Source organism: Montipora foliosa, chromosome 13 (genome assembly GCF_036669935.1).
Source record: "Montipora foliosa isolate CH-2021 chromosome 13, ASM3666993v2, whole genome shotgun sequence".
Classification (NCBI taxonomy): domain Eukaryota; kingdom Metazoa; phylum Cnidaria; class Anthozoa; order Scleractinia; family Acroporidae; genus Montipora; species Montipora foliosa.
The window spans coordinates 21,964,589-21,983,120 of record NC_090881.1 but is presented as its reverse complement, the minus strand read 5'-3'; the positions used below and the strand labels follow the sequence as shown (position 1 = coordinate 21,983,120).

The 18,532-nt window shown below is 40.7% G+C and overlaps 1 protein-coding gene across 3 annotated transcripts in view; it reads right to left on the bottom strand.

The window, feature by feature from the left end:
• Window positions 1–7,027: 7,027 nt before the first annotated feature.
• LOC137983140 (NLR family CARD domain-containing protein 4-like) overlaps window positions 7,028–18,532 on the bottom strand; it is a 19,673-nt gene continuing 8,168 nt past the window's right edge. For all 3 annotated transcript variants that reach the window (XM_068830319.1, XM_068830320.1, XM_068830318.1), the window contains one exon: window positions 7,028–12,064. In XM_068830319.1, coding sequence (XP_068686420.1) covers window positions 9,114–12,064 — 2,951 coding nt within the window. In that variant the 3' untranslated portion in view covers window positions 7,028–9,113. The remainder of the gene's footprint in view (window positions 12,065–18,532) is intronic.

Here is an 18,532-nt window from a genome sequence, read left to right as displayed (position 1 = left end):
CTAGGTACGACGGAAAGCCGCAAGAATCTGGAACAAAAATTCATCTTTCAAATCGGCACCCTTAATCCTCACGGTATTAACGAACGCTTTTCATTTAACTAATATATTCCTATTTTTCACGTTGCCATGTTACCACCAATAGCGTAGCTCCTACTCTACTATAAAAACTACACGTAACCCATAATCCCTCGATTCGCTCTGACGAAGGGCTAACGCTCGAAACGTCAGCTTTTAGAATCTCTGTACGGTGGCCAATTTACATTATCAACTCCGTTGATAAAACCAAATCTTTAATACTGGAAAGCACCAGGAACCACTAGTTTTTAAACCATACTCTCCGGATAGTGCCTTGTGTGTTGTTAAATTCCTTAAACAACACCTTAAGAAAACAGAAGGTGTGCGTAATGGTGAGGATCAGCTGTGGCTTAAACCAATTGTGTTTAGTTGTGGTTAGTAGATGGATTTAACAAATCGAAAGTGGTTCAGCGTTGTCTGTACTCTTATCGACAACGATATTCGTCATCACAGTGGTCAAAATGTTGTGGACTCACGAGCCGTTGCCGAGTGAGTCCACAACATAAATATAAATACCACAATATTCAACGCCAAAGAAAGTTTTTATTTCAGAGCGTGACCAAAATCATAACTCAAAGAAAGAGCAAGCGTTGTCTATAACTTTCTCGCAATATGATTGGTTTATTTCCCAAAATGAGGGTTCCTGACTGGCTATTACATTGCGTGACAAATTGACGCAAGCATGACGCGAGCAGCGTTGTCTGGACTCTTATCGACAACGGCAAATTAGCCAATCAGATTGCGAGATTTCAAGCAATTGTGGTAAAGAAAAGTTTTTTCTTTCAAGATCAGGTAGGAAATGTATGTTTTTTGGAGCACACAGTACTCGTGCTGCATCTACATCAGCAGCATATGCTAACAACACGTCATTGTACACTATAATGAAGGTTGCAGGATGCGCAAGAGAGTACTTTTCGGAAGTTTTACAACAAACCTTTAAGTTGTAATAAGAATTTTTCGGAACAAGTTGTATCTCACAGTTTCTAAATAAAATGCTATTATGTTTTGAATTGCAATTGTTTCATGACCAGACTGCTTTAAAGTCTCACGTGACTTCGTAGTGACGTAGACCAATGACGAAATATAATTTTAAAAATTAAACGAGGCTTACCTGTAAGGTGAAGTTTGATTAGAATTCTATGAGTCGTTGGTCAGGAACGTAGGAGTCATTATAAGTGAGTGTTCCCTACCCTACTTTACGTTATGTGGGTACAACTCGCCTGTGTTAGCCTTTGCTAAATGCGAGTTGTGTACAAATACGGCTTTACCACTGTATCCGACACTATCAAATATAAAATAAGCTTACACAGTCCACGGTTATTACGTATTCCTTACCCCACTCTGCCAATGAGGCCGAATTGGTCTCACAATACTTGTGCTCTACAGTCTACGGGACACGGTGTCTGACAATTGCAGACTGCAGACTAATCCTAACTCGCAGTTATTGAAAGATAACCGTTTTAAAATGAGTACTTGGACTCTAATACTGTTTATCAGCGCTATTTGTGGGCAGTCTGCAGTCTGCGCTGTGCAGTTGTCATACAACTTGCGGGACATCGATTTGGCAGTATGTTGTACGTTGATTGCCTATGTTTTGTGATGTGGGTGGTTTTCACGTTATATTATCGCCGCAGAGTTGGTGGACGAAAAGAAAAAAAACCCTCTTTAGTTCCTTTGACGATAATACCTCTCAAAAAGCACTTCTATTGACATTATTTTCGTGAAGTATGAGAATCAGAATCCAGCTATAACGACCGTAAATGAAATTTGTAAATTTCATATAAACCCTTGTGAATAAAATTAAGCAAATTCCCTCAAAATTCGAAGCGACATTAGGCGATTTCTAATATCCAATTTTCAGACCTTGTGCCTTGTGCAATGATCTAATTTTCCGTCGCGTGAAGGATATTAACAAAAAGACTAAAAATATATCAAAATTTTAGAAATCTGCCTTTTTGCAGCGGAGCTATAGAGGTTTGAATTCGGCCAAAATGCCATACATTCACAGTAATTTAAACCGCGTTTGTCCCCAACCGTCAGAAACCGTGAAAGGTCTATTATCTCCGTGAAGAAAGTGGCAGTAACTGGGCGTCTTTGCATCTTATCACCCCTGGGCATGCGCTAGTTACCATGCCACGAAAAGTGCATTATTTCTGCGTCATACAACACAAGATCGAGGCAAAACAAAAAGGCGCTGATCTAACCACCCATTTCAAATAGCGCTGATGAACAGTATTTAAGTCTAAGCACGCACTTTAAACCGGTTACAGTTTGATGATGGGCTCCAAAACCTTCCAGTCTCCTCTTCAAAATAAAAATACTTAAAACTAGCCAGTTTTTATAAAAAGAGGTGAATAATAACCGGAGAGGTTGTGAAGGGAAATACCTTTGGCTTTCAGTAGAAAAAGTTGCATGCAAGCATTGGGTGCCATTCCTCCATGCACAAATTTCTGTGAAATGGCAGTGATCTCTCACTCCCTTTCTTTTTCATTATCCACAAAAAAGTCACCAAATATAAAATATCTGTTGATTTGTCTTTTAGAGTCATCTTTGGTAAAAATTATCTTTACTGGTAACTTATTATATTTGTGATAAATGCCTTCAGCCAACTTCTGAGTCCTTTCAACAAAATAATTGTAATGATACACCAACATGGCTTTTCTTTTTTTTGGAGCAAAAAAAATTGGTTTCATTTCAAAAGTAACACTTTTATCAACGCATTTGACAGAGACCCAAAGCCTGGTAGTTCGTACTTTTGATAAATTTCATTGCAGCTGATTTGAGGGTTCCACTGTCACGTTGAAACATTCCTAATCAACATTACTACATCAAACATGGAACCATATGTTTTCTTCCGTGGTGGTTAAATGAGATCAATAATAACAGAAGCACACCAGCTTCTGATAATAACCAAGGAAACGGACGAGAACGCATGCATGCTAAAAGTTTCTAAGTTTCTAACCTTCGAATCCCATGTCTTCAAGGCAGCTTGGTTGCTTACGTGGGGAACTATTGAGTACTTTTCTGGAGAGACTGAAAAATTTTTATCTACAAAGATTTTTGCGCTTCTGGAAACAAATTTTCACTTTTTTCATTGCCATCATCTCTGGCACTAAAAGTAGGAAATGCGAAAGTCCTCTTCATTCGGTATAATGGAGTAAAGGTGTATTTTAAAGGTTTACGATTTACCTTAAACTGTTTTAAAGCAATTTCTGCCGCTTTATATCTTGTTAGACGTCCTGAAGAGGTCTGCGCGATCTAAACCGGTAATTGACAGATCCGTTGATTTCAGCTGCACTCTGGTTCTTCTTCGTAATTTTTTAAAAAAAATTATCAATAAATTTCAGAATAAAAACTAGCGATCAAAAACGACCTTTCGATCTCCCTGAGATCACTTTCAAGTTGTAAAAAAAGCGAATGAAATATACAAATATAAGCAGAAATTAATGCGTGAGAATGTCCACCGATAAAATATTTAAATAAATACAAGCACTGAAATGTAAGTGCTGAAATAATTAAATATTATAGAAAACTATATAAATAACATTGCGCGAATTACATCTGACTGTTTGTTCAAAGTTAGCTTAAGCTCCTTTATAAAGAGCATTTCGTAGATCAGGCTGTCGAATTTACTTTAGCACTTTCTTGAGATCTTAAAATCACGATATATGTCACTTGGGACTGTTCCATGTGGCCTGCGAACGCAGAATGTGATTCCCGATTGAAGACGATCCTTTGTCTTCCTCAACGCGCTGATAGAGGTGTCGGCACGTATACCCGACATAGTTTGTATCACACAAACCACATGCACTTGTAGTAGTAAACAACGCGTTGCTAGTTAATGATAAGCAGCTTCTTTTCCTTTTGGTTGATCTCGTGCCCGATCGTACGACTTGTATACACGGGGAAATATCAAGTCCAATTTTGCAGCCTAGTTCCCCAAGTTGTCTTCCCGCGGAATTGGCCCGCGATCTCTGATCCTTGAGTTGTTAGGCATTTTCTGTTTTGGCCATGTGATTAACCAAATATGGTTGTCAGTCAAATCAGTAGAAGAAATGTTAAATAGAACACTCTTGACAAAAAATGGTAACTGCAGAGTTAAAGAGACTCAAGAAATGATTATTTGAAGGGGTCCATAGCAACAGTTTGGTAGTTAAGAGCCACCCCCCTTAAACCTGATTGTTTTCATGCGGCAATAATGACTTAAGGTAATTCCTTAGTATTGCATTGCGCATCCCTACTGCGCACGATTTTCGCGTCATTAGCGCGCGCACATGAGCACGTGCGCATACAAAACGTAAGAGATTTCCCTCAAACTAAACCCGATAGCGAAATAAATGCTCCTTTTTCTCTCAAACGAGCACGGTGACCCCCGATTTTTTTTTCAGGTATTTGCTAAGAACAGTCTAATAAAGAACATATTTGAGAAAGAAAAAAAGTTTGATAGTAGAACATGAATTTTTTTTGGAAAACAGTTCCGTACTTGGTGTATTTTTCCCAAGACGAGGACTTCAAGCTAACCACGGAACGTCCCAAAAAGTGCACTATTCCCACAACCAGGAAATCAAAGTCGGCGTAAATGAAGCATTACTGCTTATGTAAATAAAAGAAGCTTTATTTTCAAAATAACATTTTGTGTCTTTGAAGTAACCAAGACTTAATTCTGTATGAAGGTCATTCGAATTTTTAACGCGAAACCGGTAAAAATACCCCATTTTAAGAGCCTGCTGACGCGTAAACAAGCACGGTGACCCCATTTTTTTATTGCATTTTTTTAATGTTCATATCATGAATGTTAATTGTGCCAAGTTTCCAAAAAAGTTTGATAGTAGAACAATTTCAAGGGAATCACCTTAAATGCTGAATTAAATGTGTCGTCAGTAATTCAAACTGTGATAGCATCTTACAAGCTAAAAATGGGGAAATTGGAACTAAAAAGTGACACATTTGATGAACAGGGTTTTGTTAAGCCATGATGAGTCCAGGTGATCTGGTGGTAAATTTGCGGTCTTAAGAAAAGATTGATTTTGTTGTCGTCATTTTCATGTCTTTTGAGACAGATGTCCTGTTGATCATAAACAAGACTGGCTAGATTCTAGAATAACCATCTACTTAATTTGCATAGGAATAGCGTCTGTTATTAATATGCCTAGTTCTTCAAAGGGCACTACTGCAAGAATACAATACTGGCCGGGTATTCTAGAATCACTTCGTGTTACATTCTAACACTCGACCAATGGAAATGAAGCAATTGAGTGATTAATTTTATTAGTAGTTTTATTTTTATGAATGCTCCATGTCTTGGGCAATTTTGTTGTTTTTTTGTTGTTGCTTTTAACATAGATGCAATACTATTTTGCTTGTATTATCAGGGGGGTTTCATTTATTAGCTCATAGGAAGGGGGGGTGGTTGGCAAAATTACTTGGAAAGTCCTTCAAACATTTCCCAACCCCCCTCTATAGTAATGGCAACGATCACATAACCCCAATCTTTATCCAACATTATACCTCAATAAATGAAAGCCCCCTTACTGTTTCCCTTTTTAGCAGTGTCATTTAAAATGAACTTACCTGCAGCTGATGACTGTTGAGTAGCTTTTGGACGAAGTGACCCAATAAAATTAATGTTACTGTTAAGGTGCACCTCACTCGAAGTGTTTTTCACTGCAAAGTTGAATCTTTCCATCTATGGCAAATACATTTTTCCATGTTCTCCTTGAGAATTGGTTTCAATGCACAGTAAATTTAACAAAACTCTCTCCATGTTTTGTCAATTTCAAGGCCTAGCTACCAAGAAGCAATAATCAAGTCGTTAACCGAGGTGATCCCTACCAAACTGCTCTGCATTGCAAAAATGTTCAAAACAGTTTGTTCCGTTATAGTTGAAATTAACTCATGCCTCTCATTAGCTTTGCAAATATCTCTCTGGTGTTGAGATTTATCTTAAACAAAAGAAAATATTTTGAGTTAAGTTGGGCTTAAGTTATGTAGAAGCTATTGAGTAATGGAGGCCAGGCAGAAATTTGCTGCTTTGCACTGCCCACCAGAGTAATCAAGGAGGGAAATCTTGTCTTCCACAGCCCAAAGGTCCTCTCAGTGGTGTTCTTCATTTTTGTATGGACCTTCTGGTACCTGTACCTGTTTGATTGCATACCCACAGTCTCCCAGGAGCCACCCATTCCCACCTCCTCCACCCTCCATACATGCTTGCAAGTAGCTGGCATTAAAAATAGTTGAATCATGTACAGAGCCATGCCATATGCAAACAAAATTTGTAGATGACAGGTGAGCATTGCACACTGTCATCACATTAATAGCATGAAAACCCTTGTGGCAAACAGAGAGATGTTCATCACTGTCTGGGCGCCAGATAGGAATGAGAGAGCCATCAATAATTGCTCCAGTCACTCTGGGAAAGCCAGCTATAGGGTAAAATACGGTAACATTTGCTTGAAAGATTTATTGTCACACTTGAACACCACCAAAACAAAACAGAGATAAAGCGGACCGCCGTGGGAACAACGTACGCAAAGAAGTTCGTGGTTTGATGAGCATTAATTTACGGGTTTTGTCGAGTTTGAGTCCATATAATAATTCCTTTTTTTCTCGAACACAAACATGTTTTATTCTTACACAAGGAGACAATTTCCTCTTTGCCGTTTCAGACAAACATGCAGCATTTCGCTGGGTGTGTTTTGTTTTTTGCTCAATATCACGTGATGGTCGATCGCTTCTCCTTTCCAAATTTTCCCTGCCAGTAGCTTTTGCATCCCATTTATTTATTTATTTGTATGTTTTTTTTAAACAACATGCCATTTGTTTTTTGCTGGAAATGCTGCAGCTAGTTGTTCCCTATTAAGACTCTGGGTGCTGCGAATTTATAATGTGAAAAAAAGTAGACTCACGCCAAAACAAACCGCAGTCCGTCTTTAAGTCAAGGCTTGCTTTATTGCCGATTCCATCGAAGTTTAATATATTAACATCTGTAGTTTTGCGGCACCGAAAGTAGGTGGGTACCCCGGGGGGGGGGGGGGGCCCCCCTTATAAGGGCTTAATGGGGACGTGCGGCCAGCCAGGGTATGTTTTTCGGGATTTTTGTCTTGAACAGGGTATCGAATTTATCATTTTCTGTCTTAATCAGGGTATCGATTTATCAATTTTTGTCTTAAACTGGGTCAAATGTCTTAAACAGGGTATCAAAAATCGGAATTCCGTCTTAAAATGGGTAGGAAAATCAGCGATATTTGTCTTAAACAGGGTCAGGGTATGAGGGGCCGCGCCGCACCTCCCCAACCAGGGATACATCGAGTACCCCCCCCGGGGTGGGTACGTCTTGACCTGTATTGGTATACCTGAGTCTCCGCGAATTGCTGTCTCTGTAGATCGATCTTCTTTACAATACACCGTTCAATCAACCAATTTAATCTTCCTGTTGACAACCTATGCCTCTCAACGACTTCCGTTTCGGTCATATGATTCAGTACAGGCCTCCATTGGTATGTTCTTGGCCGACAAACTGCGTAACAAAAGTCCGTCTTCGGCAGCCATTTTGTTTTGATGCAGCAAAATGATGCTACCCGTAAACTTTAACGGGAGAGTAACGGGAGCTCCTAAGCTCCCGTAAGTTAACGGGCAAGTTATCGGGGAAAATAACGGGATCGAAATTAACGGGAGATTCGAGAAACACCCGAAAACTTATCGGGTAATTACCGGGTGACTTACCGGGTCTTTCGAGAAACGGCCCCCAGTTCCCCAAGTTGTCTTCGCGCGGAATTGGCCCGTGATCTCTGATCCTTGAATGGTAACACTATTCTGACCGGCGCTCCTTATTACATGAAATTTTGGCGACACTTTAATTTAGCGAATTCAGCGATTTTTCAAAATATCGCTAAATTAAAATGTGCCAAAATTAAGTGTCGCTAAATTTAAATCGTCGCTAAATTAAAGTGACAACAATGGGAAATTACCCCATCTGGTCCGTTTCACACGATCACGCTATTTTACGGTCGATTATGACGTGTATCGGATGTCTACTGAATACATTTCAGCTTCACAACTGAAATGGATTCTTCGCTCGCATTAAATCTCGCTTTCCCATGTGGACTAGGCGGTTTCCACGTTTATAAAGAGCTGTGGAATCCTAGACTAAATGAATCCGCACGACTGGTACGCAGTTGCTGCAATAAGAGAAAATGTTAGTCGGCTTACACCAGTCTCCAGGAAGGAAATGTATCCTCAAGGGATGGGAGAAAGCGGGAGTCAAGGAAATTGCCAACAGCGACAACTGAACCACTACCACCTGTTGATCGATTTGAAGAGATCGACCTGTCTTGATCGGTGTTTTTAGAAAGTTAATGGCTAGGTACTCGTAAAAGGAGCATTGACTCTGTGTAACAATGTAAATATGAGTGAGGACAGCATGACGCTGAAGATGACATTATAGTTGCGGTTTTATTTGTTTCGTTACGTTTTATAACGTTGTATGATTTTTTTTATGATTTTTTTTAATGAACCCATTGACGTTTATGATTTTATGAAATAAATTTTCTATTTCGTAAGAAAAATTGTGTTTGTTCATCGTGGTAAAGTACAATAATAATAATCAAGGTATTATCGTTTGTCTCACGATGTGGTCACTTGTGATATGAATCGCCAAGTAACTACATCATGGCACAAACGATTAATAATTTTAATGTTCTATTGTCGTCGCAAAAGTTTTGAATACCTTAATTCGCCAGAAAGTTGCAGCTTGCAAAATCGCAAAAATTAAGTGACTTATGTTCCAAAATTTACGAAAAATCGCTAAATTAAGGTGTCGCTAAATCCTGATTTTTCAAAATCGCTTAATTTACGTGTCGCCAAAATTTCATGTAATAAGGTACGTTACACCCTCGTGTGGAAATTGGATCGCCAGACACTTTCTTGGTGACAAAATGACTAATGGACAATTGTAGCAGTTGAAACGCAAGGAAACCAAATCATCATCAATTCAAATAGTCAAAACTTTGCTTGCTTGTAGCACAGCATTTGGAACTACGTCAACACCTTGGCCAGTCAGTAAAAATGGAGTTTTCGGAAGAAATGAATAAATGGGGAAGTGCTTCTTCAAGAATTCCTAAAGTTTTCCTTGACAATTTGCAACATCTGCAAACAAAGTACTCGATTTTATCAAGTTTCATTAAGAATGATGCGAGGGGTTTTTGCAAGTGATCCAATGCGTTACCGCTGAGGTTTAGCTCACGCAAGTATGGGACATCACTAAAGGACGTTTCCAAATCTCGCAGGTCATTTTCATTCAAATCCAACGAATCAAGGGTCAGAGATATCAAATGCGGAAAAAAGCAAAGTTTTCTGGTTAGTGGAGTGAGACTCCCACTAACACTGACATTGCTAAACGTCAACGATTTCAACGGCATGTCTTTGTCTATTCTGCCAAAAAGAGCCAACATATCTTCAACATTCAAACTATCACCTGTGCCATGTAAATAAAGAAGTTGTAAGGATGACAATCTCTGGAACAAAAGACCGAGCGCTGCAGCAACAGCTGGAGTTAGGTGGATTTCAAGTAGCGCCAGGTCAGTGAGGCTCTTGTGCGTGATGCTGGAAACCAACCTCACGCTTGCTTTCTCAGCACAGCACCTATCAAAGTAAATACAAAGTTCCGTGATGTTTTCAAAACTTGGCAACAATTCAGCAAGTTCTTCAGTTCCTTTTGACATCAGTTTACAATTCAATTTTAAATCGCACTTGCTAGGGTTTGGGAGCTGTTGCAAAAATTCGCAAACACTGTCTTCCGCATGTCGAACGTTAACGACGATTCTCATCAAATGGGTGCAATTTTTGATTACAGCACCAACATCTTTCATTGCAGAAAGTCCAAAACACCAAAACGTACTTAAGAACTGAAGAGACGTCTTTTGTGGAACCAAGCTTACCGACTGACACGGTAAAGCAACAGCCTGTGCACTCTCAGTGAATAGTCTGGCATGGACATCACAACCCAGGACTAAGTCTCTGAAATAAACACTGACATCACCGTCGTGGATATGAAGGATTGATGAAAAATGACACAATTCACATTCAACGTCGAGGAACTTTCTCAAAAATACTCCAAGGAGAACATTTTCAGAATTCTCAGTTATCTTCATTGGGACATCAAGGAAGTTTAGAGTTTTTACCACCTTGTAAAGAGTTGCAAGGGCATCTTTAAATTTAATAAATTTACAAAAAAAGTAAAATGGATCAAAAATAAAAGTCCAGGAATCCACACCGGAAAATAGTAACTCGAGGTAAGAAGGTGATTCCATGAGAACTGTGATCCCGCCAAAGCATTCAACGCAAAATTTTGCAAGCTTTTGTTTTGACTGTACATCTTCAAAGCAATAAAAAACCAAATCACTGAAATATTGTCTACCAAAAACGTCACTCAATGGCTTGTATTTGTGGTCTTCATTAAATATCTCTTCTGATATATCAAGTGAAGGATCGTTTATTCTCACTGACTTCAAATGGTCAAACACTTTCGCTGCTCCTTCATCATTTAGTCCACATATGAATCGCAAAACGTTCTTGAACTCGCGACAGCTTTTCAAGGTTTGAGTGTGCTCTTCAATCAAACCGAGATTTCCATCAGGTATACATTTGTGAGTCACGTACCAGGCTGCTAAGAATTCTTGTATGCTTTTATGAATAAAAGAAACCATTTCTGTTGGTCGCAAGCTTTCTGTACACTCAGTTACTTGAAGTAAACCAATGGCAACACTTTCTTCACTCAGGACTTCAGAAGAAAGTTTGCCATACGAGAAGATGTGGTCATCGTTTAAAAGACACTGTAAAGCCAGCTTACCGATTTGATTGAGGATCTCTGAATTATCCTCGACTCTGCTGAAGCGAAGAGGGGTGTTCTTTTCTTGGTTGTGGCTTAAAATGTGCTGGACAATCTTTGAATATAAGCTCGTTTTGCCCTTCGAAAAGCCTTGTGACTGTTCCTTCCTCCATAGCGTGCAAAAGAAATGCAAAAGTAAGGGAACTTTTGCAAGGTCTCTCAGTTTGTTTTCTTTCAAGTGATCATACAAATCTCTGGCATTTCTGTTGTCACCAAGCTGTCGAGTTATATACGTCAGTTTGTCCTCCTCACTGAATCCTGTTATTTCTGCTAGCAGGTCTTGGAATTCTTGGAGCTCACCAGCTTTGGAAATTCGACTTGTTATCAACACACAGCAGTCTCTCAATTCTTTTCCACTGAATATGTCAAAGATTTGAGATTCTTGTCCACAGTGATACTCATCATAGCCATCCAGCAACAGAAGAACTTCATCTTGATGATTGGTGATGTAATTCAGAAGATCTTCCACTAACCATTTGTCTTCACGGGCAAAAAGTCTTGAGTTATAAATGACATCTTTGAGGCTTTGACATTTGGACACTTCCTTGAGGTCAACGAAAACAACAAGCTTGAACTTTCTGAGGACAGTTGTTTGTTTATCGTTTGCCTGTGTGTTTGATTTCCTAAGAAGAGCCGTTTGTTCATCTTCTGTCCTTGCGTTATTCTCGACCTCAAAGCCCATTGTTCCTCTCCACCACCGACGAAGCTCACGAAACTGAAAGCAACTAGTCCTTGTACCCTGGGTCTGGAGACTACGAGGGCCAGGCGACACTGGTGACAAGAATGTCGGCGCCTTATCAAGTCGGGCCCAATCCACTGCCAACTTCTTCGCAAAAGTGCTTTTACCAATTCCCGTCTCTCCTTGCACAAGAATCCTCTTTGGTTGATTGCCTTTACCGATGGGAGTAAAGAGGTCACAGTAGTGAGCTATCTTGAACTGTTTTGACCCAGCTGAGGTGGTTTCCCTTTGTGTTACTGACAGTCGGGTGTAGACTTGATCAATGTGTACAAGAGACGACCTGGACCAAGCAGACGTTCGCAGTTTGGATGTTTTTATGTAATGTTCTTGAAACTTTGCTCGGCAGGTTTCCTCATTGAAAGACTCTGACCATGAGAAAAAGTAAAAAGTTATGTTAAGTGCACGGCGTTAAGAATTAAGATAGGAAATTGAAACGTGCAAACCTACCCTTGGTGCCAGAGGATTTTTTCAAGGTCGGAGAGAATGCTCAGCGATTCCAAATCAACGGTCGAGGACGAAAAAAAAAAGCCTTTGGTTGCACGACCCCAGAAACTCATTTCAATGCGAAGAGACAACTCAGATTTCTCGTCATACCAGTTTTGGCTGCCAAGCTGAGAAAGCGCATCATTTACAAACATTCCTGAAAATTGCGATTACAGTTCAACGGCTTTAATAATTTTGGAGCAATTTTAACGATGTTGTATTGATTTTAGGTGCGTAAAATTGATTTCTTTGATGAATTTCTTTTCCCTCAGAGCGAAACTTTGTTGAACGTGTTTAAAACAGGATACTGTAATAGCAAAGAGCTAGAGATCACTGCCTATATTGCAGACTTCGAAATACGAGAAACTTTGTCTTTCCATACCAATGTTTGTCCGTACGTCCTCCGTTCCCAGACACAGTTGCCACACATGTTGACGAGTTCAACTCTTTTCGTTAATTTTCCCGATCGCTCTCAAACGAGCTTGAGTATCTACAAGCGCTCTCATGCGCGAATCGATAAGCAAAAGAATTTAACTACAATTAAAATGGATATTTTCACGTTGTTAAAGCCGTTATAGTGCGTGAAGGCACTGAAGCAGCACACGGACCGTCGAAACAGTTTGGCTTTTTCCTCTCGGGCCGAAGTCACGCAACGCTGCTTGTCGCAAAAGCTGTTGAGAACCGGTTTTTCGACTTGTCCAATCAGAAACTCCCTCGAACGTAGTGTCCAATCAGCGAACTAGGGCAAATTCTGTCCCAATTTGATGACATGGGATTGAGGTTCTGGAGTCGGTCAACACTCATGGCCGTCCCTCAAACTTTATTTAACTTACTAGAAGTACAATCTACTTCAGACTTCAAATCTACTTCAAAGAAACAAACATTTCAATGTGCAGAGAACATTCAGATTAGGCGAGCCAAAGAGTTAAACTCGGATCGATGGGTTCTCCTTGCATATTCCAATACCCACTAGACTAACGAGACAAGCTCCTGGAAAATTGAATTTTTTAGAGTATTGACATAGTAGTACCCAGCAAAACAAGTAAGAGCTAACAGTCTTCAAAGTGGTTTTTAGACCTAAATACTGTAGATCAGCGCGGCTTTGCTTAGAAAAGCTATTTCATGTTAAACTAAAGCTCTAATTCTGCTTGTTTTCATTCTTTTTACAGCGATAAGCTTGTCATATTAAGATGAGATATTGCGTCGTGTAATCGTAAGGAAATGTCCAATGTCAGTTCGACGGATGGCCATAAGTGTTAACCTCTGGGGTCGTGCGACCAGAGGCATTTTTTTTCGTCCTCGACCTTTCATTCATTTGGTATCACTAAGCGTTCTCTCCGACCTTGAAAAAAAATTCCTCTGGCACCCAGAGTAGTGCAAACCATGCTAAGTGTCGCAAACAACCTCGTCCCTAGCAGTGAATTTAAGTAACTTTCCCACGGGAAAATGCATCAGGAGAAAGCCGAATGTTGGAAACACGAGGACCGTTTTAGCGCCTACTTGTGGTAAGTTTGTAAGACCTACAATGTTAGTTATATTAGCGGTTAGTGTAAAGGACCGCGGAAACTTCCGTTTCCGTTGCTATCAGTTTATCAAACAATTCAATTACCTCGAATTCAGATAGGCTGAAGTATCTACCGCAAGTATTTGCCTCAAGCTTTTCCGCCTTTGTTGCTGTTAGTTTAAGGATCACGTTTGTGTAACTTCTCAAGCTCCTTGAGCAGCCACTGATGCATTTGGCACCGAAAGCTTACTCTCGAAAGTACTTGAATCAGGCGAACCTTGTAAGTTTTTGCTACGTTCATTTATTTGAATAGTTCAGGTGCTATACCCTGGGAAGGTAATCATACGCCGAGGCTGTCAACTTATTGTCCTTCATTCTTCAAAGGAAATGTATTGATTAACCAATCACTGCTCAGCAAGAGCATATTTAAACGCCAGTTTTGAGTAGTTTGATGAGAGAGTTGGCTGCCGACAACGGCAGAGTGCTGAAGTTCCACGCCACAGTAAAGAAGTAAAAAACTGAAGTTGTGCCTTTAAAATGAGTCTCGTAACAGAAATGATCATTTCGACCAACGTTACTTTTTGTAAGTATAACATAAGGTTTAGATGCCTGTTCTTTTATTGAACCTTCATCCTCGCCGTCAACGTTATCACTGCTTCATTCTCTTTCATTACTACTATCATTATTATCCAACTGTATTAGTTACTCTTCATAAAACGCAAGAAACGAATACAAACATTCCACGATATTTGTACAGTAGAAAAACGGTTTGACAAGTTGAGGTGCTGACGTTTGTCCCCGTGGGGGGGGGGGGGGGAGGGTACTCCCTTATAAGGGCTTAATGGGGACGTGCGGCCAGCCAGGGTATGTTTTTCGGGAATTTTGTCTTAAACAGGGTATCGAATTTATCATTTTTTGTCTTAATCAGGGTATCGATTTATCAATTTTTGTCTTAAACTTAAACCTCGTTACTCTGTTGATCCAGCTGTCAATAGTTTTGTGATTGCCAACGGATTAAATAAGAAAGAGTTTCGACATTTACTACCTTTTTGAAGAACTCAAATTGGGCAGTAATTTTACTAGTTTTACTGATTACTTTATTTAATTATTCTTTTTAGTGTTTTCCTGTGAGGCGTCATGGATTTATCGATATGTACGCTATATAAAAATGTTTATTATTATTTTATTATTATCTATTATTGTCTTACACAGGGTATGGTTTCGGGTTAAATGTCTTAAACAGGGTATCAAAAATCGGAATTCTGTCTCAAACACGGTACTAAAATCAGCGATATTTGTGTTAAACAGGGTCAGGGTATGAGGGGCCGCGCCGCACCTCCCCACCCAGGGACGGTTGTTTACAATTGTAGCTTATTCGGAGATTTAGTGTGTAGTTTCATGGGATATTTTTACTTGTCTCTTGTATTTTGGTGAGCCCGCAGGGCAAGTCAAAATACGGCAATGCGACCTGTAAAAATATCCCACGATGCTACACACTAAATCGTCCAATAAGATATATTTATTATAATCATCAGTATTATTATTGCACAGCTGATGTGGAAAAACCGGGTATATTGGAGAAAATGGTTCTTTTTTCATTGGTGACTCAGTGGTTTCAATAAGCACCGACACCTGACAAAAAGCATCGGCTACTTCACTCCGAGTATTCGGCTACTTTGTTGCCTAAATTGAACTAATTTAGTTAGTAATAATTCTTTCAAACCAAAGATTAAAATTCATTTTGACGATGACAACAGTCGGTTACTCTAGTCAAACCAGTGGCCAACTTGAAATTCTACTGAAACCCTTGGAACTGACATGGGGATGTTCACAGAAAAAATCAAAGTGCTCCTTTTCAGGAATTTCTTCATACAATTACTGGGGTTGACATCCCCTTCAATATAATTGTGAAATGGTACATCATCTGAACATCAAGTCATCTTTTATGACCTCAGGTACTCAATGTCAGTTGTCCTTCAACTATGCTCATAACAAACTTGTGTCAAAGTTATCTTATTTAATCCCAATTATACAAGGGCCGCGAAGCGGCCCGCCAGTATAATCCCAATTATACAAGGGCCTCGAAGCGGCCTGCCACTATAATTGAAACTATATAAACAAACGAAGTGAGAAATATGAGTCCCCACCCCTCAAAAGGTATTCTCTGCTTTCCCACACAGCGTTAAAACGTGGCAGAGGATCATGGGACCATGTGCTCATACAGAAGCACCATGGGATTACGTCATTTCTAATTTTTAATCTGTCCCTGTTAGGGACAGGCTTTTGTGGCGTTAAAAAGTGGTTCGAAGCACAAATAAGAGGAATTCTACCAGATGTCTTCTCATATATTTCTCACTTCGTTTGTTTGTATAATTTCAATTATATAACACAAACTCCGTTCGAAATATATGAGAAGACATCAGGTAGAGTTTAATGCCTGGGCACGTAGTGTGCTAAACAGGGGTCGGGTATGACAACATGAAAAGAAAAAATCACACAAAACGAAAGAACTGCAACATCAATTTTTAATAGAAGAATTAACATAACTGGGTGTGAGACAAACTAGTTATTTTAAAACAGCATGCCCATAATTGGACTCAAACACGGGCTTGTAATAAAACTCTTGAAAGGTACTAACGCGGGAACAATCCGCCATCGTCATAATGTCCTCAAGTGGGACGTTGTTGTTCATGGCTGCAGATGTAGATGCACCTCGAACTGAGGGCGCCTTAAACACTTCTGTATCGATACCTACATTTGTCAAGTCTGTGCGGAGCCAATGGCTAAGAGCGGGTGACCAGATCGGTTTATGAGGCTTGACATAAGAAATGAAGAAAGGGTCTGGCTTGGACGATGGTAGTACGGGGCGTACTTCTCGAGTAGCTTTAATAGGAACCTTAAGATTTACGACGGCGACGTCGACGAAAACGTTACCTCAAAATAGAACTTTGCTCTAGTAAAAGTCTTTCGCGATTATTCCATCTCGTTCACGTCCTACAATGTGGGCGAAGTATCCTAAACATAAATTGGTACGAGCGGTTTCAGACTGAAAACAGAGAATGAAAGATTCTCTGTTGCATGCTCACGTTGTCGTCAAAACCTAAAATTAAGTGATTTCACGTCGTCGTCATGCAGAGAACCACAAAAATATGAGCCAAAATCCGTGCTGCACGTGCAGCACGATTATTTATGCTCTTTTAACCAATGATATCATTGTTTTGTGGCGTTTTCGTCGACGTCGTCGTCGTAGATCTTAAGCTCCCTAATGATGCAAAGCTTCTTCTATGAGGGTAGGATGCGAAAAAAGCTTGGGGTAGCTGATTTAGGGAGCCTCGATGCCCACATAAAATGGACGACCGAGCCACATTAATTGACCGATAAGCAGCGCCATTATTAAAACGATCAGTCAGGAAGAGAAGAACATCGCTCAGGGATGCTGAAATCGGATTAACTTTCCGTTTACAACACCAGCGACACCATATTCCCCAGGATGACTGGTAGGTTTTATGTGTGGATAGGCGAGTGGCAGACAGGAGCATTTTGGTAACGTTCTCTGAAAAGCCTTCTGCTTGGTGATTTTCCCTGATATGTGATAAACGGCTAGGTGGAGCCTGGGGTACATCGGGTGAACACGTTCAGGAAGAGCAGGGTCTCGTAAGAGGTGCTTGGAGTTGGGGATCATTACAGGGTTCTCCGTTAGGAGAGTCAGAAGGGCTGGCCACCAAGGATGTGCCTGCCACACTGGCGCCACTAAGACCACATCCGCTTTGTCCTGGAATAACTTTCTCAGGACTGCTGAAATTAGATTGACCGGTGGAAAGGCGTAGCCTTTTAGGGGAGCCCAGTCCAGGGTCATCGCGACCGTGTAGGTAGCGCCAGGGTCGGGTTTCCAGCTGGCACATTGTGGGAGAAGAGCGGTTAGGCGTGAGGCAAACAGGTCTATGGTGCACCCTCTGATGAAGGGATGAATCATTTGAGGGTCTATTTGCCATTCGCTGGAGTCGGAAAACTGTCTGGGTTCTCTGTCCGCCAAGGTGTTGAGTTTGCCTGGTAGATGTTGAGCAGTGATCAGAATTGACCTTTGAATGCACCACTGCCATAGGTCTAGAGTTAGACTGACAAGCTGAGGGGAACGGGTTCCCCCTTTGTTGTTTATGTAGGCAACGGCGGTTGTGTTGTCCATGCGAAGGCAGAGAGAGATGTTGGACTGCTGGTCTTTGAGAAAGGCTTTGGTGGCAAGAAAAGCAGCTTTTAGTTCCAGAATGTTTATGTGGCTTTCGGCTTCCAAGGGAGACCAACGACAGTTTGCAGTTGAGCCCCTGCAGCATGCACCCCAGCCCGCGTTGGACGCGTCCGACATTATGTACAAGTCTGGAGCAGGGGGATTGATTGGACTCCCATTTACAGTTCCTACATTCCGTTGCAACAATTGAAATTCTGTCTGTGCATTGATGTTGAGGGTCATGAGGGTCTCGTAATTGTATTGAGCGGCTTGGAGAGGTTTTATGAGCTGTATTTGAAGGTACCTGTAGTGGAGGGGGGCCTGCCAGATAGCCGGGCGAGCCGACTCCAGTGTCCTGACAAGGCTTGCCATCTCGCGGGCTGATGGGATGTGGTTGGAAAGGATCTGGTGACACTTGTTTTGTATGTTCAGGATCTTTTTCTCTGGTAGACTGAGCGGCAAGGCTAGTGAGTTTATGCAGAGACCCAGGAATGTCAACGACTAGCTGGTTACCAGGATGAATTTCTCCCAGTTTATGGTGAACCCTAGCCAATGTAGAAGATCCAATGTTAGCAACCTGTTGGCTCTTGAATCTTCTACAGAGGAGCCGGGAATTAGGAAGTC